Below are 25974 nucleotides of genomic sequence, written 5' to 3' on the forward strand. Positions count from 1 at the left end.
CAGTAGTAGCACCATTCACAATAGTAGACAATAACATAAAACAAAAACAGAACACATGCAACAAAACAGAAAACATGAATGTTGGCACAATGAGAAAAAAAAACAGATAAATTACGGTATATTCTAGTAATGAACGATGTCAAACATGGGAAATGACTGAACTTACATCTACATACACTATGACATGGAAGAATTTTAGTAACATAAGGGCGCCTGTAAGTGCAGTAACAGCAACAAAAAAAACAAGTCCCCAAAGACTAGATAAAGTATTACACCCTTCTAATACAGTTGGAAAATAAGTAAAGCTAAATAATATATCACAAAAGCATGTGTACATGTGATGAAAATGTGTATGCATGTGTGTAAAGGTAAGAAAATAAAAAATATAAAATTCAAGACAGTGATTATGTGGAGGCAGAGGAGAATAGCAGGAGAGTCATTTTGAGACTATGGTGTTTCTAGGACATAAGCCACAGGCTCACAAAGAAAAAACCTGGCTCAATAAATAAGCTTCTCTATTTGTTGTGACAGTCACAAAGACCTTTCGTGGGTTCCATAGATTCAAAGTCAGTGACAAAGCAGATACTTAAGTGCCCAGTGATCATCTGACTAAATATTACACTACTTTACTCTGCTTATGTAAATGCAAACTAGCATAAAATTTCTGAAAGGCATGTTGATAAATGTCAAAAGCCCAAGCAATTCTAATTCCAGATGGGATTGGTAGAAGCCTGGAGAGGCAAGTTATGCTTCTCACATCAAAGGCAATTCACAGTTATTCACTCAATAACATATCTATAAACAATGAAAATTTAAAAAAAAAATAAAAACAAAAAGCTGCTCACGGACCAATGATGACAGTGCACCATACACCACAAATTATGATTAATCTAATTCTGAGCATCTGAGCTCTGTGTACAATAGTTTTACAAAGTGATATTAATTTATACTCCCACCATATTTTACTTTTTAAAAATAAATGGTGGAAAAGTTTTTTAAGGTTCCTATTTCCCAATGAAAATTAGATAGGGTGTCTACACATCATTTAAAATAAACCTAAAAAAAAAGAAAACACATTTCTTAAAATGTAACTTAAATTTTACCTTATCTGATTCATAGAGTTCCTAACTCACACTGTTTTAAATGTGTTTCAAATTACACAAACCACAAGATTTTGTATTCATCACACAAGCTGGAAGAAAATTAAAGGATGACTAAACTTTACAAAAATATTCACAAGATCTAAGATTTCCACAACACTCTGACTATATTTTTAAGGTTTTACTTAAAATGTTTTATTTTTTCCTTCTCTTTTGTATTTTATTGTCCTTAACTAAAAAACATGACTACATCTCTTTAACAGGAAAGACTTTTGTAAGTTATGATTTCTTGATGAAGGAAACCCATTCACTGACTGAAAAAGATAATATGCTCCCTAAAAGATAACTGTTAAAAATAAACAAAAAGTAAAATAGAAACTTAAGAAGAAAAAAAAGACTTGTAGATTCTATTTTAGCCCCAGGCATTAATATGGTATATATTTGCTGATCTTCAATCATTTGGATACAACTTAATATAAGCCAAAATAGAAATGAAGGGAAAAACACCTTCACTGAAATTACTCTTTTTGCCATTAGACAAAAGGGAAGAACATCCTTATCGGATACTTGCAATCAGTGACTTCTTTAGTCTAAAGAAGCATTTAAAAGTAGACAAAATAAAGGGACTGGTGGGAAACTAAGGTGGGAATAGGGACTAGCAGGAGGACTAAATACAAGTGCCAAGTGCTAACTAATACTCAGGTTCAGCAATTATCTCATTTCCCTTCAATTAAGGTTTGAGAATTGACTCATCAAATTAAGTACATATTTTCAATTTTTCTTAATTAAAAATACTGAGGATAATGAATAAAACAGTTTTTAAGTCCAGCTAAAAAAATCCGCTAAGCAAAACTCATATACTCAACTGGTTTATAACAGAACTTTGGGCACAGAGACTGTTTTTTAAACAAATTTGCACATTTTCTTTTCCAAACTATCAAAAATGCACTTATTTTCACATTACAAAACCTCTTTAGAAAGTCATGGATAAAAATATCAATACTTTCATTCATCTCGTGAGTTCCATGAGATGGAATTCTTTGTACATTACATTATCAAATCACTCTAGCATTAATCTATTTTCTTGAAATTCCCAAATCATAACAGCCTGCCTCTTGATTTCTTAGTGGTAGGAATCATTTTAAACTCTTCAAACTGGGAAAATTTAGAGACACAAATGAAAGAGGAGGCTCATCCTTCCTATCATGTAGACTCTGCGTACTGATGACTTTCCATCTTCTTTGTACGACTATAGTGTACTAAGTGGTTCTCCCAATTTCTATTACTCTGTACAAGCATTGAGCAGTATTCAGTGCTTCCAGGAGTCACATTTGATTTTCAATGCAAAAATTATGAAATCTATTTAATATTTCATTATTTAGCTTTAAAATGAGAATTAGACACACCTTACAATTACTCTCATCACACAATTTTCAGAGTTGAAAGGCAGTTTTAGTTTGTGAAATCCAAATCCTTCATTCTGCAAATCAAGATACTGGGTCCCAAACACACAGATTTACCCATACTTCCTTTACCTGCAAGGAATCTCAGTCTTCAACTTGAGATTACTCAAATGTAAGAGATGTATTCGTCAGAACCCATCAGCAGCCAAATTAATTTTATTCTTTTTTTTTTTTTAAGATTTATTTATATTTAGACAGAGGGGAAGGGAGGGAGAAAGAGAGGGAGAGAAACATCAATGTATGGCTGCCTCTCACACACCCTCAACTGGGGACCTGGCCCACAACCCAGGCAGGTGCCCTGACTGGGAATCGAACCAGTGACCCTTTCGTTCTCAGGTCGGCACTCAGTCCACTGAGCCATACCAGCCAGGGCTAATATCATTCTTGTAAATCACCTTGCCCTAGCTGAGCTTGGCCTGGCAAAGTGGGAGAAAGCAAGTGTACTATGGCCCAGCTGCCCCTCCCACTCCTACCCACTAAGCCCGAGAGCCCCTAAATTTGCTTCTGATTAAAGCCAGAAAGGCTTGGTTTTCTTCTGCCTCTCTAGCCTCTCACCAATTATTATTTTAATGGACCAAAGAAAGGCAACCATGGTGGTAAGGTGTCAGAAAACTTTTCATAAATCCTTTATTGGGGTGAGAGAAGATAAAAGTAGATAACAATTACTGAGCTCTTCCTAACATGCCAGCCACTGTAAAAGCTGTTTTATAAATATTATCTCATTTAATGTTTACAACAAATAGATAAAGAGAGTTACTATTCCTGTTTCACGAGTAAGAAAAACGAGACTTAGATAAATTCAATAACAAGTCAAAGGCCACAAAATAAATGACAAAGAAATCCAATATTATTTCTGGGTCTCTTCAACCCCTAAGTCCACACACACCTGTTCTGACTGAGCTGCTCACAGTGTGTCAAGCCCTACAATAGGATAGAACATCAGAGCAGGAGAGAAAATACAAACTGGTATATTTAAGAAAGAAACAGTACAGATCCCCTAACAACAGGAAAATCTGATAAACCTAACAGAAAATATTAAAACTTGATTCTGCTTCAAGAAGAAACAAGAACAGATTCTGAAATGAAAATCTATAGAAAAATCAGGAGAAAAAAAAAAGGTCATTCTTCCCTCCTGAAAAGCATCCTAAAATCTAATGTCTCTGAATTAAATTAGTCATTTCAGTTCTCAAGATACATATAAATATATAAGATATTAGACTATACAGATTTTAATAACTTTCAAAATAGATCAACAGATATAAAATGTTTTATGGTACAGACCCAAAATTGTTTATCCAAAAATCTGAAATCCAAGATTAGTTTCCAGTTTTATTGAGATATAATTATTATACAACATTCTATAAATTTATGGTGTTGAAATATGATTTGATATGTTTTTTGTGATAACCACAATAAGATTAGTTAACACACCCATCTGAACTTCAAAAACCTCCAAAACCTAGTTTTTAAACTAATTTAGTAGCAAACCATGATCAAAACTGATGAAGTTATTTGAGTTTTACTGATCCTACTTAGTGTAAGAAATTATTCACTCTACTATGAAAATTTCTATGTTCTTTATGTCCCAGATCCACCAGGAGAATTAAGTAATACACAGCCCCAAAGATTTTGGATAAGACATCATGAATCTGTGTCGCACTACTCCATGAAAATGAGTAAAATAAATGAGTACAAGACAAAATGATCAAAGGCCCCAGAGGGTGTCAAAGTTTACAGTTAAAACGTGGGAGTCTATTGCTCCTATAATTAGGCTCAGATCTCAAGAAACAACATTCCTTTAGGTTATCAGAACTCTTGCAAGTGTTTATAGGGAGGAATAGATCTATATCTTAACATTCTATTTTCTGCTCCACACAGATAACTGTGTAAAGCTGAATAATTAAATGAATATACTGGCATGCAGGTGGCAACACAGTAATCCACTCCCTTATCTGTGGCTTTGATTTCCGTGATTTTAGTTCCTTGCAGTCAACCACAGTCTGAAAATATTAAATGAAAAATCCCAGAAATAAACGATTCGGCGCTCCATTGCATTCTGCCTAGCATGATGAACGTTCATCCTCTCCCACTCCATCCCACCAAGGACATAAATCCCTTTGTCCAGAATCTCCATGCTGCACAGGCTCCCCGCCCATCAGCCACCTAGTAGCTCTCTTGGAATCACAGTGCTTGTGTTCAAGTAATTAAGCAAAATTAAGTCTTTTATTAACGATGGCCCCAAAGTGTTAAGTGTGGTAACACTGGCAAATCGATATGCCAAGAAGGTGTTTCTTTTAAGTAGAAAGTTATGCATGTATAGGAAAAACCATAGTATATATAGGGCTCAGTACTACTTGTGGTTTCAGGCATTGCAGGCCTTGGAACATACCCCCTGAGGGGCTACTGCATGTTCCTACCACCCCTATGTAAGGGCATCTGCTCAGTTCCACAGAATCAGGCTCTGTTAAGGAATCATTTATCTATGCATGGATAACTTCCATGGCAAAGAATTCCTACCTCCTAACCTGTGTTCTCTCCAAAAGTCAACTGGCAATTCTCATTTGAATGTCTTACAGTAGGGTGCAGCTGTCAGCTGCACGTATCCACACTTTCATGCAACAGGTCTTAGGAAGCATTACCTGTGCTTTACAAAGATGGGTTTAGTATTTTGTGAGAGGGGACAAACTAACTTCTACCATCAATTAAAAGCTCACAAAATATAAATGTACACATGTAAACCCTTTTTAGATTAGGAAAGCAACTCTCCAGCCACAGGCAGCCCCCTCCCACCCAATTCCTAAAACGGAATTTAGGAATGAAGCCATTAAATCTTTACAGACTGGAAAATCAGGAACATCCTGTTGATAACCAAACAGGCTTGAAAGCTGCTCGTTGTTCCGAAAAGCGTTTGTGCTGGGGAAACAAATCTAGTACCAATGCCTTCTAAATGACCTACAGAAAATTGATTAAAGGAAGAGTCATTGTTTTTATTTTATTATTATTAGTTGGCAAATTAGCATTACCGGCAGACTTTTTCCTGATGTCACTGGAAACGCTACAGAAATGAGTGTTTTCTTTTTAATTACAAAAAAAAAAAAACCCTCACTAAGTCTGTGAATAAGCCAAATAAGTCAAACAAGTGAGGAACTTCAGAAAAGAAATGGATAGTTTTCATAAGCCACTCAATCTAGAGTTTAAATCCTGCCAGGTCATAAACACTGTAACACTTAATGGTTTAAAATGTGAGGATGCTTACCAGAATTTCTAAAGTTGGTTCTTTAAAAGTTCAGAAATTAAATAATGACTTTTGCTTATGCATCAGATCTGATCTTATCTTCCTGATAAGAACCTCATCTCTAAGCTCATAATTGATGCTCCAGATAGACACAAATATAACTGTAAGGTGCCTTTATACCTCTAGCAAACCTGGGAGCTCTGGGGAGGCACCTAAATTCTTTGCCCTCCCACTGACTGTTGAGGAACAGACGCCTAAGAGGCTTCCAGAAAGCAAGGAGCACTGGTGAAGAGAACACACAGTCCTGAGTTTCGGACCCACCACTGCATCTTGCTGGTTGTAGGATCTGACACACTCTCTCCTTGACCTGACTAGCCAGGCTCTTTGAAGCCCTCTAGGCCTGACCTTCAGTGCGCATTCTTGTGGGCCCTGCACCACCCAGCGTTAACAAAAATCTCGCTAAGTCAGCTTATTGAGAAGGCCCCATCATCTATATCTGATCCAATCCTTCAGCCCCTGCCCGCCCCCAAGTGATATTTGATCAGCTGGCCTGCATTCAGCTAGGTCTGTTTAACCATAATCATCCCTTGACTGTTATTTCTGATGTCTCCTCTTAGTAGTTTCCATCCATAACCCCCATCCACGTCCTTGTCTATAATTCCCCTCACCTGTCTGTCCATGACATACTCAGAATCAAACCCACTTCTATCCTAAGGTCTCTTGTCCTCTATTACAATAGTTCCTGAATAAAATCTACTTTTCCCATTCTAACTGCTGACCTGCTCTGATTTTCTTTGAGCGACCACAGTCACTTGGCCTTTCTAAGCTTCACTAACCTCAACTGTAAATGGGAATAAAACCTATCTCACTGAGTTGTGGCAAGGGTGAGGTTATACAATGTATGCAAAGAATCTGTTCCATGTATGACACATACACAGGTAGCTATTTTCCTTTTCCTTTTATTATTTGATACTGATTTTCATATTTTTTATATACTATCGAATACCAAAGGATATTCCAAATCAGAGGATGCATGCTCCCACATGAAGTTTGTTAGGGAGGAGGTCATTCCAGGCTCTCTGTCATGGATGGGAAGAATCAACATCATAAAAATGTTCATACTACCCTAAGCAATTCATAGATTCAATGCCATCCCTATTAAAATACCAGTGACATATTTCACAGACCTAGAACGAATACTTCAAAAATTTAAATGGAACCAAAAAAGACCCCGAATAGCCACAGCAATCTTGAGACAGAAGAACACAGTAGGAGGAATCACAATACCAGACATCAAACAATACTACAAAGCCACTGTAATCAAAATAGCCTGGTACTGGCATAAGAACAGACATATAGATCAATGGAACAGAATAGAGAGCCCAGAAATAAACCCCGATCTATATGGTCAACTAATACTCAACAAAGGCGAAAGAACATAAAATAGAGTGAGAAGAGCCTCTTCAACAAATGGTGTTGGGAGAACTGGACAGGGACGTGCAAAAAAATGAAACTAGACCACCAACTTACACCACACACCAGAATAAACTCAAAATGGATCAAAGACTTAAATGTAAGATGTGACACCAGAAAAGTCCTAGAGGAAAACATAGGCAGGAAAATTTCAGATATCCCACGTAGCAACATTTTCACCGATATATCTCCTAAGGCAAGGGAAATAAAGGAAAGAATAAACAAATGGGACTACACCAAACTAAAGAGTTTCTGCTCAGCAAAGGAAAACACCAGTAAGATGAAAAGAGAACCAACCATATGGGAAAACATATTTACCAATGTTACCTCAGAAAGGGATTGATCTCCAAAATATATAAAGAATTTACACATCTCAACACCAAGAAGACAGACAACCCAATTAAAAAATGGGCAACAAAGGATCTGAACAAACACTTCTCCAAAGAGGATATACAGAAGGTCCATAGTCATATGAAAGAATGCTCAACATCACTAGCCATCAGAGAGATGCAAATAAAAACCACAATGAGATACCACTTCACACCAGTCATAATGGCCATCATCAACAAATCAACAAACAATAAGCGCTGGCGAGGATGTGGAGAAATGAGAACCCTAGTGCACTGTTGGTGGGAATGCGGACTGGTACAGCCACTATGGAAAACAGTATGGAATTTTCTCAAAAAACTAAAAATGGAACTGCCTTTGAACCAGAGATTCCACTGCTAGGATTACACCTAAAGAATCCTGAAAAAACAATTCAAAAGACCTTTTGCACCCCTGTGTTCATAGCAGAACCATTCACAATAGCTAAGTGCTGGAAACAACCTAAGTGCCCATCGGTAGATGAGTGGATCAAAAAACTGTGGTACATTTACACAATGGAATACTATGTAGCAGAAAGAAAGAAGGAACTCCTTCCATTTGTGACAACATGGATAGAAATAGAGAGAATTATGCTTAGTGAAATAAGCCAGACAATGAAAGAAAAATACCATATGATATCACCCGATACAGGAGACTAATGAACAACATAAACATATGAACAAAACTGAACAAGAAACAAAGTAAAAGTTATCAGGGGGATTGGGGGGAGGGAGAGAAGTAGGGGTAAGTAGGGGAAGGGTTTAGTAAAGAAACTATATAAATAACCCATGGGCATGAACAACAGGGTGGGGAGTGACTCTGGGAGAAGGGTTGGGCTGGGTAGAGGGGGAAGCAATGGGGGAAAAAGTGGGACAACTGTGATAGAAAAACAATAAAAATAATTTTTTTAGAAAAGCTTAGGATTTCACCCTGATTGACAGGCAGCCTTGAGGTGTAGGCAGCTCCCTTGATGTGAAGACAGAATCCTATGGATGTTGAAAACTCACAGCAAAGTACTTTGCTATTGTTTTTAAGGCAACTGATATTAATTACCATGTGCTATCACAAGCTAGGTAATGTGTTAAATGATTTCCAACATCCCACTCACTTCTCACAACAACAAAAACACGGTCAGATATTACCAATAACATGAGGCAGAGAGCTTAATAGTACAAGAAGCAACAATACAGGCATAGCTCGTTTTACTGCACTTTTCTTTATTGTGCTGCGCAGATATTGTGTGGTTTTTTGTTTTTTTTTTTTTACAAGTTAAAGGTTTGTGAACACTCTAGCTTAAACAAGTCTATCTGTCATTTTCCAAAAGGCTCAGATGATGGTTAGCAGTTTTAGTAATGAAGTACTTTTTAATTAAGGTATGTACATTGTTTTTTTTATAAGACGTAATACTACTGCACATTTAATAAACTACAATATAGTGTAAACATAACTTTTATATGCACTAGAAAACAAGAAATCCATGTGATTCGCTTTACTGTGACATTAAATTGCAGTACTCCATAACTGAACCAGCACTATCTCTGAGGTATGCCTGTACCGATAATATAAAGAACATCATAACACACAACTCTAGGCTGTGATAATCTAAAAATAAGTGAAAGCCACCGTATAGAGATCCCACCTCTAATGAGTGTCAGCTAGGGCCATCCCAACTCTCTATTTTGGAACACCTTCAGGGTATCTGAAGAATTTATTTCCAGGCTGTTTTCAAAAAATACATAGTCACATATTTTTTTAAAATGCTTTACTGTTATATAGTAAGATAAGAAAGATTCTATGGAAGTTAGATACATGGCTCTCTGGGGCCAGACTATCTATGACTACGATGTGACCTTCAATAACCTTTTTTCTTTTTTAACTCTCTATCTCAGTCTCCTCACCTTTAAACTGAGAATAGCAATAGCAGCTCCCCTTAGTATTGTTCTAAGGATTAAGTTAGCTAATACATACATGTAATGCATGGCGACTACAGTAAGCACAATAAAAATGTGTTATTATTATATTTCATTTCTCAATCATTGTATATAAATATAACTCATTTACAATGCTCCATTTCCTCTTCAGTAAAACTTGTTCAATGAAAACATTTTTAAGGTTGCTTTAGAAACAGCAAAAGTATTACAAAATGCTTGCTTGGCTAAATAGTCAGGGCTAAAGCACCAAAAGGCTAAAATGGTGAAATACAGGGGAAGAAATACACTGCTCATGGAAATGTAAAACTGTCACCCACTGGAAAATTGACTGACAGCATCGACTAAAGCTGAGCAGCCCTGGCCGGAGGTGCTCAGTTGGTTGGAGCGTTGTCCCATAACCAAAAGGTTGTGCGTTCAATTCCTGATCAGCATGCATGTCTGGGTAGCGGGTTCCATCCCCAGTCCAGTTGTGTACACTCCCCAGTCTGGGGACAAATGGGAGGAAACCAATTCAATGCTTCTCTCTCACATTAATGTTTCTCTCTCTCTCTCCCATCTTCTCTTCCTCTCTTAAAACAAAACAAAACAAAACAAAAAAACAATGAAAAAAATGTCGTTGGGTGAGGAAAATCAATCAATCAAGCTGAGCGAATGCATACCCCACAACCTAGCAATTCTGCTCCCAGGTACACCAACAGAAATCTTCACGAAAAGGCAAGTACTAACACCTTCCTACCAGCACTATTCCTAACAGCAAAAACTGGAAACTGCCAGAAAGCCTATCAACAGTGTTGGATGCCATCACACATGGAACTCTCCACAGTACTCAGGACCAATCTGCAACAAACTACACACAACCAAAAGCGCAAGTTTCACAAACAAAATGTAAAGTGAGAGAAGCGAGATATGAGATAGTATATAATTCTAGTTATAAAAAGCGTTACAATAGGCAGGGCTGGAGGCTGTGATGTGATGCCCAGGTCCCCTGGGGCGAGGAGTGCTGCCAGCACACACCCAGCAGCTGTCACCCGCCTTAGAAACTGCCTCTAAGAGCCGCAGCCCAAGGCACACCCCTCCCCTGGGCGGCCAATCACTGTTCAACACGGGGCAGAACCGCCCACTTCTTGTGCAACTTGGAACATCTCTGAACGCCTTCCCAGAACTCCACATGGGATCAACTAGGCTTCCATAAGACTGAATCACAGATCAGCTTCTCCCTCTGCCCGGTTCTGCTCCCTTCAGTTCCTTTTCCTCCCACAAACATTGACCCCAAGGGCTCTCCCTCATACATTACCTGAACCCTAACCTCGCTCTTGAGTCTGCTTGCCACAGTATCCAAACCACAACCCAACAAACTGGATTCATGATGTGAGAGGTGAGGAGAGTTAAGACTACTGTGGGGAGGGCAGGTAATGAATAGGAGGGGTGAGGAAGAAGAGCTTCTAGGGTGCTGTAATAGCCTTTTAAAAAACTTTGGGTGTTGGTTGTATATCTGTGATCAAATGGGAAAAATTCAGTTTATTGTGTACCTATGAAATGCATGCTTTTTCTGATGTACAGTATACTTCAATATGAAGTTAAGGGAAAATAAGACAAACAGAAAATGATCATAATGGGGCACAACCTTAGAAAACTTCCAGTCCCACTTCTTGCACATCCCTTAACCATTTACTGGGCACTTCAAATAGCCCAGAGAAGTCTAACCTAAGATCACAACCCGGCTGGTGGCAAACCAGGACCAACCTGTGCCTGGCCTCCTGACAACAGTCTTCCATTATTTTTTTCCAGACTGTGTTCTCATGGGCAACAATGGGAGGGGAATGCGAGGCCTCCTGCAGCCAGCTTACTAACTAGTCAGCTTTGCCTTGCAAGGAGGAAGACTAAGGTGAGCCAAAATGCAAGCACCCCAAAAGAAGCTTTAGGTACTCCCACCTTTGCATCTTTCTTTAGAAACATACCCTGCTCTGAAATCAGAAGACATAAAAATCTCCGTAATGTAGACAAAACAGCATGCTTGAGCTTTTGTGGCTGTCAAGAAAAGATTTCCTTTTTTATTACAGCTGGCTGCATTTATTATTTACCTATTCCCCTTAATCCCACCTTTTAAAAAGCAGTTTTTAGTTTCTGTAGTTAATAAAACATCCTCTCTTCCCCTTTTAGAAAATAAGAAACGCAGAGGACAAAGTATGCCCTAACCAGGGAAGGTAAATGCTTTCCTTCACTCGCCTATCTGACTCGTAAGAAGGTTATTGATCTATACCCATTTCTGACACTAGACTCACTTGGGTTGTGTCCTCACTTTTTGAAAACCATTCATCCTATGATTCTGGAGAACTTCAGACCAAACGATCTCCTTTAGATGATGAGGACAACGATGATGGTGGAGAGAGCACCAAAGGAGAGGGTGGGAAACTATTTTAACAGAACAGCTACTTCATTTCCAAAACATCTTCTTTGAGATGTAAAAGCTAAAAGGTCATTGTGGTCTCTAGGAAACTCAAAGGTCTATCACTACCCAATTCCAGGAGGAAAGAATATGAGGAGTTTAGCCTGCATTACTTCGGCTGGATCCAAGAGAAGAGTTAAATACATTTTAATCTTCTGCTTCTTGTACTTGAAGTTTTTTCTTTGCCTGTTTTTCTTGGAAAGAGATAATAAAGTATACAAGCCCACAACTAAGCGTCATAAAATTTTTTAGGCTTGATCCCAATAGCCAAACATACTTGGATTTCTTTTAAGCTTTTTTGGTTTTTGCTTTTTTTTGAGGAAGATATCACAGAGTATAGACAACAAAATTATTTAATCCTTTCTAAAAGGATTTGCCTTCTAGATAAATGTAATTGAGTAAGTTCACCTCCCTTCAAGGTGGAGATGAAAAAGAACACATTTGCCCTGGCTGGTGTGGCTCAGTGGACTGAGCATTGGCCTGTGAACCAAAGGGTTGCTGGTTCAATTCCCAGTCAGGGCACATGCCTGGGTTGTGGGCCAGGTCACGAGTTGGGGGTGCTCAAGAGGTAACCACACATTGATGTTTCTCTCTCTTTCTCCCACCCTTCCCCTCTCTCTAAAAATAAATATTTTTTTAAAAAAAGAAAGAAAAGAAAAAGAATACACTGATAACGTGCTTCCTATTCTCTAGCTTGAACACTCAACAAGAAGCTGGCAGGGAATTTCCCACACTTTTTTAGGTTATTCATTGATTTATTCATTCATTTAACAACTATCTTTGAAAGCCTACTCTGTCTTGAAGCAAAAACCTATTTAAGCCTCTTTAAATATAGTTATGAAGAGATCACAAAATATCCCTTCTGATCCTTAAGCAGAACCCTAGAATCCTCTCCCAGCCAATACCAAGAAGAAATTTTACTTTCTGACTCTGTTATGCTCCCATACTTCACAAACGAATAGATGAAGAATGTCCCTTGAACGTTTTTAATATGCCATACTTCTCTTCCCACTGAAATACCTTTGGCCCCTCCAAAATTCAGAAGAAAAAAATCAGACCAAATCTGTTTCCTGGGAAGAGTGACATAGGACTTCGCTGGAGGGCTAAGGTCGGTGTTGTCAGAGCTGTGTCTGTAGCGTGGCCAGCAGTTACAAGAGGCGCCTGCATCACACCTTCCCGGGTGCAACAGTCCCTCTGTCTACAGAGACTTGGCTCCCCATCTGGGACCAAGAACTGCAATAAGAGCAAGAGAAGTGTGTCCCTCCCTGCCTGCCCTTTCCCAAGAAGGCTGCCCCTTGCGGGGAGTACTCTGGGCACACCAAATGTTTGCAATAGACCAACTGATCAGAGAAAAATCAACAGACAGGTCTGTCGCTGACATTAGTTGTGTTACTAAGAGCAGTTTCAACACCGCTGCAGTGAAAATCTGAAAAGCAGTCTACCTCAGTGGGTCCAGCGTACATCATGGGAGACGGGAAGATGGCCACCACTGTTGTCTCAGGGTTCAGGACACCTTCCTCCAGCACTGCAGCATGCTGCTTCATGCGCCACATCAGCGGAACATCATCATCCTTCGTCCAGCCACCCAGAGGGTGAAGGAGAAGGACGGGGCGCCGGTAGCCCCTCTCTAGAAGTTGTTTATGGGTATCCTGCATTAAGAGAGCATGCCCGTTGTGCACTGGGTTGCGTAATTGAAATGCAAAGACAGCATCTGAAAAGAGAATTTTCAGAGTTAAGAGTGGCATGTTTCTAACAGATTACCTTGCAAAGGTTAAACAATTCCTGAAGCTTAGGATTAAACAAACATGCATTCTCAGAATCAGAAACTGGTAAAAAACATGTATTGCTTTGACCATGCCAACATGACCAGTACTTCTACTATATTTTTACTTTACAAATCTTATATGCTTGCAAACGTTTAATGTAACAGTGATGAGTTTATAACAGTTACTTTCTGCATTCATGGGAAACTTAAGAATTAACAATCAGACTCTTGGATCCTAACATCCTGGTTCAGCTGCTTACATGGATATAAAACCTTGGTCAATGCCATAACTACCCATCAGGTTAATCCTTCCACAGGACCTAAGAAAGTTCTCTATTAAAAGAAGACAGTAAGGTAAAGAAATATATAATTCAAAAAACTAACTTGCTATCCAAATATGCTCACTTATACTGATTCCTTTGCTTGATGGGAACCCTATCTGGCTCTGTGATGCCAGGTTAGGATTTTGGGTGACAGTTGAGAACCACTGATATCCCTTACTAGGGCCAATGTTATTACCCAAATGATAAAAATTGCTAGATTAATTAGATTGATTAACTCCATATCTCCAGCTTACAACCCTGGCTTCATTCCTATGTGGGGCTTGCTATTAGGCGACTTTGCTTAAAAGGCATGGTTCTTTGGGCTCATAGGGCAAGGAACCGAGTAACACCCAGCTAGAGGAGCTCTGTATTATAGTGCCTTCACAACATCTGGTACGACACCATGCTGTGTTAATCCAAGCTTGACTCAGAGAGAGGAACATCTTCCACTCCCCTAATAATTTTTAAGCCAAACAGTACATCTTCTCCACTCTGTCCTCAATTGTAACCCTTTTCTATCCCGTGACAAAAACCCCAGGAGGAAAACTATGGCACCCTACTTGACCAGGGTTTTTTGGTCATATCCTCTGATATTCCAAGATTTTCAGCATTATGTTTTGAAGTTCAAGTTACCTTTTACATGTGAACAAGGCTGGTTTTCGCCCAAGAAATAACTGATATTAAAGTACAAAGAAGAAGAAAGTTCCCAATACAAATATAAAAGCATTTCTGCTTTTAGGAGATGGAAGGAGGAGTACAGACCTGAAAGTTCTTGTATCCTTCTGAATTCACTTCAAATTTTGTTTTCTATATGACATAAAAAGATTCCAAAAGCATCCCTTCTGGCCATCAAGTAGAACTCTAGAGTGCCTCTCCCCCAAGATCAAGAAGTAATTTTACTTTGTAACTCTATTATACTCCAGTTCTTCAAAAAAGAACAGATGAAGAATGACATTCTTATGACATTCTTCTGACATGAATATGAATACTAATATTCCTCCATTTAGGGGGTTACTGCCTGAACTTAACCTGCCATAATGATTCTGGCCTAAATCTCATCACTCAGCTTAGTTCTCGCACCTCTTCTCCCTCCACTTTATGCTGCCCATTCTTTATTAACTGCCTTGAATCACAACAGAGACACACTAATGAATCCTGGGGTGATGTGAGTTGCTGCACTGCTGGGAAGTCTGGGGAGGGGGAGAAGTGGGGTGTTCCAGTCCTATACAATACCATGGGAGAGAAGAAGACACTGACCCAGCACAAGCCAGCAGCACTGGGACCAAGGAGAAACCTTCATGGTTCAGGCCAGCAGGCCGGGGCCAAGATGAAAGCCGTTTGATGGAAGGACTGCTTACATACAGGGAGGTACAGCAAAGAAGTAAATACATTGAGGATAACGGGAGACAGGATTCTTACCATAGGAGAAAGCAGGTATAAACACAGAAAGAAGAAAGGCCAGAAGAGACTATATGGTATTGGATTATAATTGAAAACACTGTGACCTCATGGTTTTTAGCTACTTAGACAGATACAGAGACAGATATAAAAGTGTGTGATTTATGAATATATGTACAAATGTATATTTCTTAACTCTGTCCACTGAAAGGTCCTGTAAGCAACAACTATGCAGCAGTAGTGAGCAGAAATAAAGCCCAAATTTTGCATTCTATTTGGAATGGTATTTACCATTCCCCATTTAAATGTATCAGGCCTCTGTGGCAAAACAGCTGATTCTAGGGCTAAGGCAAGGAAAGTACAGTAGTCCTCACTTAATGCCATCAACAGGTTCTGCAACTTTCCATGAAATGACGTATCGTGAAACAAATTTTACCACAGGCTAATTGATTTAAACAAGAGTTAAGTTCCTATGACATCTCATCATTAAAATGAAACAACGCTGAAGTTATTTGAAGACCTGCTGAAACATCTTTTGTGTCATAAAGTGCTCAAAGAACTATGGGACGTGGCAAAAGAATAGAGCAACCAGCTTGGCAAATCCAGAACAAGCTCAGCATCAAAGTAAGCGAGAGTAATGGATCTTAAACCACTGAGCAAAATAGAAATCTGTGACTCCCTAAAGAATAAAATAAGTAAACCAATGGGAGAGAAGTGGAAATTCTACCTTATGTTGGAAAGTCAGCTAATAAACGTAAAAGGAATGATGGAATTAGAAATTCACCACTTGGCAGTATTTGTAGTGTGGTAAAACCTGTTAGTAAGTACAAAATAATTTGCTAACGTCACAGCAGAAAAACCTGACAAACACAATCTTAAGTGATAAAAGTTAACTTAAAAAATGGTTACCCTCATCTGTAATAGGACAAATCAAAACTGTGAGCCACCAAATACAATGTACTGAGAATTCAACATTGCTTCCTACAGTATTCCTGATCAAATACTGGTAACCTGAGCCAAACTGAGAGACGGTCAACAAAATAAATGACTTAGAAAAGACACAACAAAGGCTAAGCGACTGTTCTAGACTAAAGGGCAATGAGATCCTGAATCAGAAAGGAAAAGTGGCAAAGAGAAGACTTTATTGTTATTATTGGTTTTGCTATAAAGGATATTATTAGGACAGATTAGATAGCACATCAATATTATTTTCCTGAGTTTGATGAGCATAGCATGATAAGATAGAAGACTGTCCTTATTTTTAGGAAATATTAAGGGGTAATGAGGGAATCATGTCTTCAACTTTCAAACAGGCTGAAAAAGCAAATAAATATAATGTTAATAATTATTCCCTGGCCAACATGGCTCAGTTTGTTGGGCATCATCCTGCAAATCAAAAAGTTGTCAATTCAATTCCTGGTCAGGGCATGTGCCTTGGTTGTGGGTTCAGTCCCAGGTCAGGCTGCGTACAAGAGGCAACCAACCCATCAATGTTCCCTTCTCACATCGATGTTCCTTCCTCTTCCTCTCTTTCTCTCTCCCTTCCCCTCGCTAAAAAAATAAAATTATTGAATCTGGGTTAAGAATATAAGGGGAGTTCTTAGTACTATTCTTGAAGTTTTTCTTGAAATTTAAAATTATTTCAAAATAAAAAGTTAAAAACAAAGTAAAAAATTATGACAAGACATATGAAACAATTATAATGTATAGCTCTTATTTAGATCCTGATTCAAATAAACTGTAAAAATATGTGACTATCATAAAATTATTAGAAATTTGAACATTAGTTACTGGATAATATTAAGGAACTATTATTAATATGTAGGTGCAATAGTGGTATCATGCCAATGCTTTTGCAAATCTTCACCCTTAAGAAATATGTACTGAAATAATTAGATGAAGTGACATGGGGTTTGAGATTTGTTTCAGAATAACAGGCCGGTAGGGCGGGGTCGGATGAAACAAGCAGTCCAGAGTTGATAACTACTGAAGCTGGCGTAGAGGTACACAGGGATTCATTATACTATTATCTCTACTTACAAATATAAGTAGCAAATGTTTAAAATTTTCCATAATAATAAGTTTCAAAAGAGAAGACATATGTAGGGTACCAGAAGAAGCACTGCTTTGGGAAAGAATACTTATGGGTTCATATCATAGGACTACTAGACTAGCCATCTTCACTTTCCACATCTTTGAAATGGGGATGATACTAAGGTTTCTGTTACGAAGATAAAATACAGTAATATCAAGCACACGGCATGGTGAGATGCATAGTGCACTCAATAAATTGAAGTTACGTAAGACAATTCATTCTTTAATACAAACACACACACACCCTAAAAATTTCTGGCAAGAAATAAAACCCACTGTTCAACTGGTGACTCAAGGTCCACTTCAGTACGAACTATACTCCATGCGGGCATTTCCAAGGTGAGGGTGGGTTAGCTCTGCGCTAGATACACAGCCTGTGTCCTCTTTAATCAGGAACAGGAGTATATCTGTGAATACGACCCTTGGTTAATACATCTCAGCTGTATGATGTCTACATTCCTAGACTTCAATCAGGTCAAATCTGATTTTGTAAAATTGCCATTTAGTGGGATTATATATATGATAGGATGTGCAAAAGGAAACATAAAAAATAAATTCTGTCTCAAAGACACATGTTTCACAGATTCTAATAATTTATCTACCTAGGCTTTCTTTCCAAAAAGAATTAATCTGGCTCCACACTGGAGATTTAACAGATAAAGTAAAGATGGATGACTTATTAAAAGTGCACATTAGAAACATAAAGAATTTTACTGCCAAGATTTCTTCCAGGTAGAATGTTTTCCTTACTATCAGTTGCACTCAAAAATCCAATGATCATTTGATCTGTTTGCCCATTTTTTTCTTGCCAACAGAACCAGGTCTTTCTTAAACTTCTAGTCTTTCCAATTCCTTGTAACTATTTATCAATGAATTACACAAATGGTTTTAACTGTCTGTAGTTCCAGGCCGTATTTCCATCCCTACCATCTGGTTTCTCCACTAGAGAACTTCCATGAATGAACAATATAATAGGAGTACCTATTCCACTGGAAGCTACATTCCCAGGGTACTGTCCCAACTAACATAACCCAATACACACCACTATTAAATTTTCTTCCATCAAGAATAAAAGGTTAATGGACCATTACGAACCTGGGGCCATGGATACTGACAACTTTCATTAATGTCTCACATTCTCATCCCCATCTTCTAAAGAATGGTGCTTTCCCCCATTGTCACACCATAATCAGAGTAAAATATTTGCCTATTCACATATAATTCCTTATGGCTTAGTTTAATACTACTTTACCTAAGATCATGGTTTCAACTGGGTTTGAAAACAGGAGATGATCTGCAAGATGACTGAAATTTAATATTAACATTTATGGTTTCTATTTCTTTCTAGCCCTCTGTCTCCCTGTTCCTGGGAAAGGACCAGGTATTCTATAATTTTGACTAATAGAGCATACACTGCAAAGCTGCTGACACCATAAATAGAAGCAAACTTTTTCCTTAAGAAGCCAAAGTGAATAGTTTAAGCTTTGCAGGCTATAGGGGTTCTGCATACAGCATTGCAAAAACAGCCACAGACAATGCATAAACAAGTGAATGTGGCAGTTTTCCAATAAAACTTTATTTACAAAATTTAGCGGTGGGGCCAGATTTGGCTTGCAGGCTGTAGTTTGCTGACCTCTGAAAAGACAAATGAAATGTGGCGGATAGAAGTAAAATTAGCACAAGCCCACTGATGTGAGCAAAAGTATGGATGCAGAAAAGCAGAGATGTGTCTGAGGAACACAGGATCATTCATTCTATCAAAGATGTATATAAAACCTAGCACAGGATGATCATGTAGAATAGCAAATGCCAGGTTAGAGCAAACACGATGTACCTAACAAGGGTTGTGAGTTAATCAGTAGTGTCTTTTTTTTTTTCTCCAAGCAAAAGTTTATTTAGAAAGTCACAGAGGTGGAAGAAGTGAGCCAGCTGAGCTGCATGGGCTCAGGAAACAAGTCACAGAGGCAAAAGAAGGGGCCTCGGAACTTAGGAGAAAGGAAGAAACAAGGAAAACACACCTGGGGAAGGGGGTGGGGAGAGGTACCAGGGTGTTCAATATAGCTGCCATCAGTAGTGTCGTTCAGAAAACTAGTCCAATGGGGCTGTGCAGGACTGATGTGGGGGAGGGCGGAGTCAGTGGGTAGAGCGAAGACACAGCAAAATGAGGAGATGACTGTTGCTGAGGAGCATGTTCCCACATTCCCATATAAAATAAAACTTCCACTAGCTCTTCCATTCTCTCCACACATGTCATCTATTCCTCCCCCAGGACATGGACAGGCTCATCTGACAGACCACAACCTACACACCGGTGAACACGGTCACACTGTGACAAGAGTGAAGACAGGCACTGCCCTCTCTTTCAGCATTCCCCGCATCTGCTCCCAGCAGCCTGACGTCACTGAGCAGGGCTCTAGGGTAGTGACCAGTAAATCTGCACCTGCTAATCAAACCCTCCCCTACGCTCCAGACTGTCTTTCCAGATGCCTCTTAGTGTCCCACGGACACCGGGGAGCGGACTCCTTCCAGCCTCCATGTGCACCACTGGTCCTCCTGCAGACCCTCTGGGAGCCCAGTGCCATCACTCATCCCAGAGTCCCAGCGCCCTTCCTCGCCCTCACCCTCCACAGGCAAGGAATCACATGTTCCCTGGACCTCACCAGATCTGCTTTCTTCACTACCGATGCAACATCAGCCCTTCACCACCTCGTCACAAGATGTGTCCACCTACTGGTCTTCCTCCCCTCATCCAGCCTCCACACAGTGGCCACAGCAGGCAGGGGCAGGGAAGAAACCAGTCTGGGACAAGAGGAAAACTCCATTTCGATGTGCTGTCCTGAGGCAAGAGTGAAACTGGCCCTGCCCTCGGAGCTAACAATCTAGTCAGAGGAAGAGGAGCAAACATTCACTCACCAGAAAACAAGTCCACATGCAAAGGAATACTATCCTTCCTTTAAAGGCACCAGGGCATAATCAGATCTGTTTTCAAAAGATAAGTCTGGTGACAGTGTGAAGGATAAACCGATGGAACAAAACAATAGGACTAGATTCATTCATTCAACCAGTTCCCTTCCTGCTCCATCATGTAGTATAAAACCCCTGCCAAACTGAAAAAGTACTTTCTTGTTTTAAATGCTCCTTACCTCTCTGCTGCTTCTGACATTAAAAAAAAAAAAAAAAAAAATACCCCACTGTCCTCATAGTCTCAAGGCCTGCTAACCATGGCACCAATCTTTTCTATTTCATCATCCTCTTCATTTTTTTTTTTAAGTAAAAACCATGAAACGCTGGAAAAAAATTGGGGGTAAAATATAACCCACAAATGCACTACGGTAATATAGCTGCTTTTGGTTTTTTGCATAGCCTAGATGGTCTCCTTACGCATACATTTTTACACAATTCTCATCAAGTATGTATGACATTTTATACTCTGCTTGGCCATTCTGGTGTAATCACCTGTCTCTGACATCTTGTAGTCCCTCTCAGAGCAACAGGGTTCACTGCTGGGTCCTACGAAATTCTTTCTCTACATACTCATTCAGGAAACTTACCCTTCACCTGGATCCAATTACTCCGCGCATACAGATGGCTTCTGTTAGCCGCATCTCTCAGTCCTGACCTTCACATTCAGCAGTTTAGAGACATTACTGAAAACATTTTGAAGTATATTGCTCATTACCACCCTACATCCCCTCATTTCTTCCACTTTCACTATCACTGCCACATCTCAAGCCAAACGCAGTTTAGCCCCTAAATCCCATTTCTTTTGCTATCTTTCATGTCTACGTAAAGGAAGAGCCAACAGCACAGGTTCTCCCCTATGCCCCTGGATTGGACACCATCTAGACCAGGAGCCAGCACATTAGGGACACAAGTACAATCTGACACTTTCCTTCCAACAGGTGGATGGGGAAGAAGAAAGCAGAGAAGGTTCTTCTGAGCAACTACTGAAGTGTGATAGGACAAGCCAACAGCATCACTAACCGTTCCTGACGGTGGGAAGAGGGTAGGCACTGACTCCCTGGACAGTGTAGGACACGGGTCGCCCAATCTAATATCACAGCATCAAACCCCGGGGGGCACCATGCAAAGAACCTGCATTGGACCCCTGCTCTGCAATTTCTCAGCTGAGTGCCCATGGACAACTTCAGTGCTCTGGGCAGGACTGTTTTGAGAAAGAAATAAGGTGGCGAGCAAGAAAGTACTGCTAACTCCTGGTCACCCTTCCCCCTGATTCTCAGAACTGTGCTTAGCTCCCCAGCCCACAGTCAGAGCACTGGTATGCATCCCAACCACCAAACCCAGAATTACAACATCTTCCTGCTTCCCTGCTTTCAACTTCTTCTCTGTAAAATTGTCCTACATACAGCAGTAATTAATAAGTCTACTCTTCCAGTCCTACTCAAGCTTTAATGTCTGCCACATTTTCTACCCCAAAGCTCTAAAAACAAGCATTACTGCTTTCCCTAAATCAATATAGTAGCTAAACAAGAGTACTGACAATAATTTTGGAGTTGTTGGGGGAGGGGGCAGTGAGCATATGCACATGTAATGTTGTTTTTGTGGGAGTTTTTTGGAGAGGACTGGAAGACTTTGATCTCCCTGCCTCTCTCTGAACTGTCATAAATTACCAGTATTTCTTTTACTTAAATTGTTTAAATTCAGTAGACATAGATAGGCCACTTGAGTAAATATAAACGTATTAATTAGAATTCTTCACAAACAGGTACTCCTATACCCCAAAGTATGCAGCAATGAAATGTTTATCTTTCTCAAGACTGGAAATGCTTTCAAATTAAAATTTAAAAATGTGGAATATAAAGCTTTTTGCCAACTGGGCTCTATGTTGCTTCCCATCAGTTCTGTCTGTGCCTGCATGTGCATCTGGGTGTGGGCACCCGGGGGTGGGGGGCCCTATCCTTCCTCCTAGATGGGAGATTTTAGCAGGCAACCAGAAGATGGAGGGAGACCAGATCCACAGGGGCCCTGGCCCACCAGCATGCAGCCTCAGCGCTATGATTCTGCTGTGCCTACAACCCCCCTCCCCCCACCAACTAGCTTCTATCCCGCAGCCCCTCCTCACAGCTCTAGCTCCTCTTACCAGACTCCAGAAGCAGTTTCCTTCCTGTGCCCCTTCAGGAGCGCTAACACTGCCCCAAACCACCCAACATTCCGGTGGGTTCCCTTAACCCTGACCAGTCTTCCATAAACACTCACTTTGTTAAATTATGTTCAGAGCCTCATCTGAGTGTGCTTTGACTTGACTGATAGTCTCTCCTCACCCAACCTCAGATTACACTATCCCCAGCTCAGTGACTTTCACGGTAAGAAAGCCTCGTGCCTCCAGAGACAAACTATCTGCTTAGGCCTCAGCTTTCTCGTGTATCATTCCCAACTTTGCCTAAGACAGCCGTCAATATCTCTATCCATTCATTTAAAATCTACTTTTTAGTTTAACAGCTCTAAAAGCTTTCTTAGTTTCCTTCAACACTGTGCTACCACATGCTAGCCTGAAAGAAATTGTCTCAATTTTTTCCTTTGTAACCTGGCAGCACACCAGTGTTCTGTGTGTAATAAGTATGAACTGGCTCTTACTTGGCTTAAGTGAAATCCATTCTTTCTTTCCAAGATAGTGATCAACCACCAGTGATTGAAAGAACCTGCCATCTGGAACCATATCACCTTGCAACTACTGATATGAATACTAAAGATCTCTCAATCCTTCCAGCTGCAGAACAGTCAGAAGAGCAAAACTGATCCTATTAATGTGCACCGGGGGTAATCAAAGTTCTTCTTCTAACACTAAAAAAGGAGAAAGAGAGAGTTAAAAAAAAAAATCCTAGGTAAAAGAAAAATAAATAAATAAATATTCCGTTTCCTCTCCCTTGAACTATGTTTCATACATATCAGCAGATGACTTATTATTGGCTTCTTGAGAGTGAACAAGAACTACAAAGGAAACTCTCAGTCTGTTGCTTATTTGCCTTAGTCTAAAATGGAAAAGTAAACTAAACAATACTCCATGATCTTTGTTGTCTAATATAAAGCTAATAACTGGTTCTTAGCTACTTTAAACAAAGTTGCAATCACTTATTATGCAATAAATTCTCTAACTTACTTAAAATGTTTGGCCCACTAAGAAGAGTGTAAAACAGATAGAATATTAAAGTCTCTAATTACAAATGGTAATTTCCTGATAAGACTCCTCAACATGCCAACAATTAATTTTAAACAAGAATTCAAATTCTGGCAAAAAATTTAAGTAAATGAGGTCATCTCAGCAAGTCCTCCATTAAACATGGTCCTGTTCACCAGAAAAGGAGACGTCTATACGTACAAAACTATTGGATGCTTCTGGTTGCAAATAAAAGAAGACTAAATTAGAAGTGCCTTAAATAATTCAAACATATTAATTAGGTCTTTGAGTAAGAGATCTAGAGGTAGAAGAGTCCAGGGTTGGACCAGAAACTCAAACAGTGTACCATTCTCAGATTCTCATGAATACAAAGAACCACCAGAGCTCCGAACATTGTACCTTTAGATGACAGAATCCAAAGCACTTCCTGCTCGTAAGAGAAGGATGGGGAAAGATGACGTTTTGTCCTAAGCCAGTTTCTTGTCACGTACTGACAAGAGAGTGAGATGCATCACTGACTTACATAACGAGTGATATAGTCCCATGACCAGGCCCAAAAAATGTTAGCAAGAAACAAGATAAATAAGCTGTTGTATAGGCAAACATTCAGTAGAGCATTCAGAGAAATTCCTCCACAAGTAGTTTAAGCCAAATAGTTGCTATAAATTCAGAGGAAACAAGTCAAGTTTGGACGGGCTTTAGGTGAGAAATTCTATACTCAAATACCCTACAGGAACCAGGCCAGAAGCATGAATGAAGCAGACTGGCTGGGTGGGAACTGTGGGGCTCTGGAAAATGTACAGCCCCCAGTTCTTGATCTTATCATGTCAAATACCAGCATACTACAGAAAAGCTTAAAAAGAATCAGATACTCTTTTTCTAACCTTCACACAAATACTGGTAAATCCAGCTTCACTCACATAACAGAAATTATGATCCTAACCTCTTAATATGTGCCAGGTACCATTCACAGCACCTTAAGCATCTCATTTCACTTTTTTAAAATAAAATCCTATGCAGTAGGTACCATCATTGCCCTCAGTTTTACAACTAGGGGAAGTGAGTCTCAGAAAAGAAAGCACGTACCCACAACCACATCACTCCTAGGTGGGGAAGCATGGGATGTTGTACACAGGACTCCGAATGACTGCCAGGATCTGGGGTTCACAGAAGCTGAACTCAGCTGACAAATGAGCGCTCCTGCTCTGATTCCTAGAGTCACTCAGGAGGGAAGCGTCTGGGTAACAACTATGGCTCGACGGCCAGCTATTTCCTAAAACAACCAGTCACCTGACTTTTCTCAGCCATCTCTGCCTGATTTCTACACAGAAAATATATATTTAAAAAGAAAAAAGAAAAAAGGCAGCACTTAAGCTCAGGGCTTAAACATTTCTGTAGAGGTGACAATTAATTAGTAGCATAACTTTAAGAGGCTTCGAATTCTTTAGATCTTAAAACAAGCCTCCCAAAATCTACAAAGAATGCTGTTCCCTCATGGGTCACCCTGAACTTGTGAGTGTAGGGAGAGAGAGAATATGAGTGCACTAGTGTGAACACATCATTCGCCTACCTCTGTGTAAAAGATCTGCCAATAGCAGATACCTGATATAAAATAGTCTGTCCTGGAGGACTTTATAATATATATGACAATATGATAAAGAATAGTGTCTATACACTCTCTACTCTTATTGTTCCATTTCATCCTAATCCAGAAATTTTGAATCATTATTAAGCTATTGTGCAACAAGCTTTTCTTCTATTTGTTTAATGTCTTTCTCTTTTCCAAAGTAAGCTTCTGGATCTCAGCACTTGGTACATTGGCATAGTAAGATGAATAAACATTTATGAATTAATAGCAAACATGATAAAAGTCCTGTTTTTCTATTAGTCTCTGCAGTGATACATTACAGTCACAGAAAATATTCTGAAATATAAAGCACATTTATATTAGTGAGCTCTTCAAATTCCTTCTCTCCCAGGCCTTGCCAGGTAGTCAGTTGGTTAGAGCATCATCCCAATACACCAAGGTTGTGGGTTCAATCCCTGGTCAGGGCACATACAAGAATCAACCAATGAATGCATACATAAGTGGAACAGTGAATTGATGTTTGTCTTTCTGTCTCTCTGCCCCCCTTCCTCTCTTTCTCTGTAAAATCAATAAATTAGGGAAAAAAATTTTTTAATTTCTGTTCTATAGCTCTATTGAGCTTTAACAGGTGAGTTTTATAACAAGTAAATGGTCAA

At 39.4% G+C, this 25974-nt stretch overlaps 1 protein-coding gene across 1 annotated transcript in view; it reads right to left on the reverse strand.

Moving 5' to 3' along the window:
* PAPSS1 (3'-phosphoadenosine 5'-phosphosulfate synthase 1) overlaps window positions 1–25974 on the reverse strand; it is a 93614-nt gene that overhangs the window by 19791 nt on the left and 47849 nt on the right. Inside the window, exon 10 of the mRNA XM_090266386.1 lies at window positions 13457–13725. Coding sequence (XP_090122512.1) covers window positions 13457–13725 — 269 coding nt within the window. The remainder of the gene's footprint in view (window positions 1–13456; window positions 13726–25974) is intronic.

This window comes from Furipterus horrens, unplaced genomic scaffold (assembly GCF_987537825.1).
Source record: "Furipterus horrens unplaced genomic scaffold, mFurHor1.1.pri manual_scaffold_2, whole genome shotgun sequence".
In the NCBI taxonomy this organism is placed as follows: Eukaryota; Metazoa; Chordata; class Mammalia; order Chiroptera; family Furipteridae; genus Furipterus; species Furipterus horrens.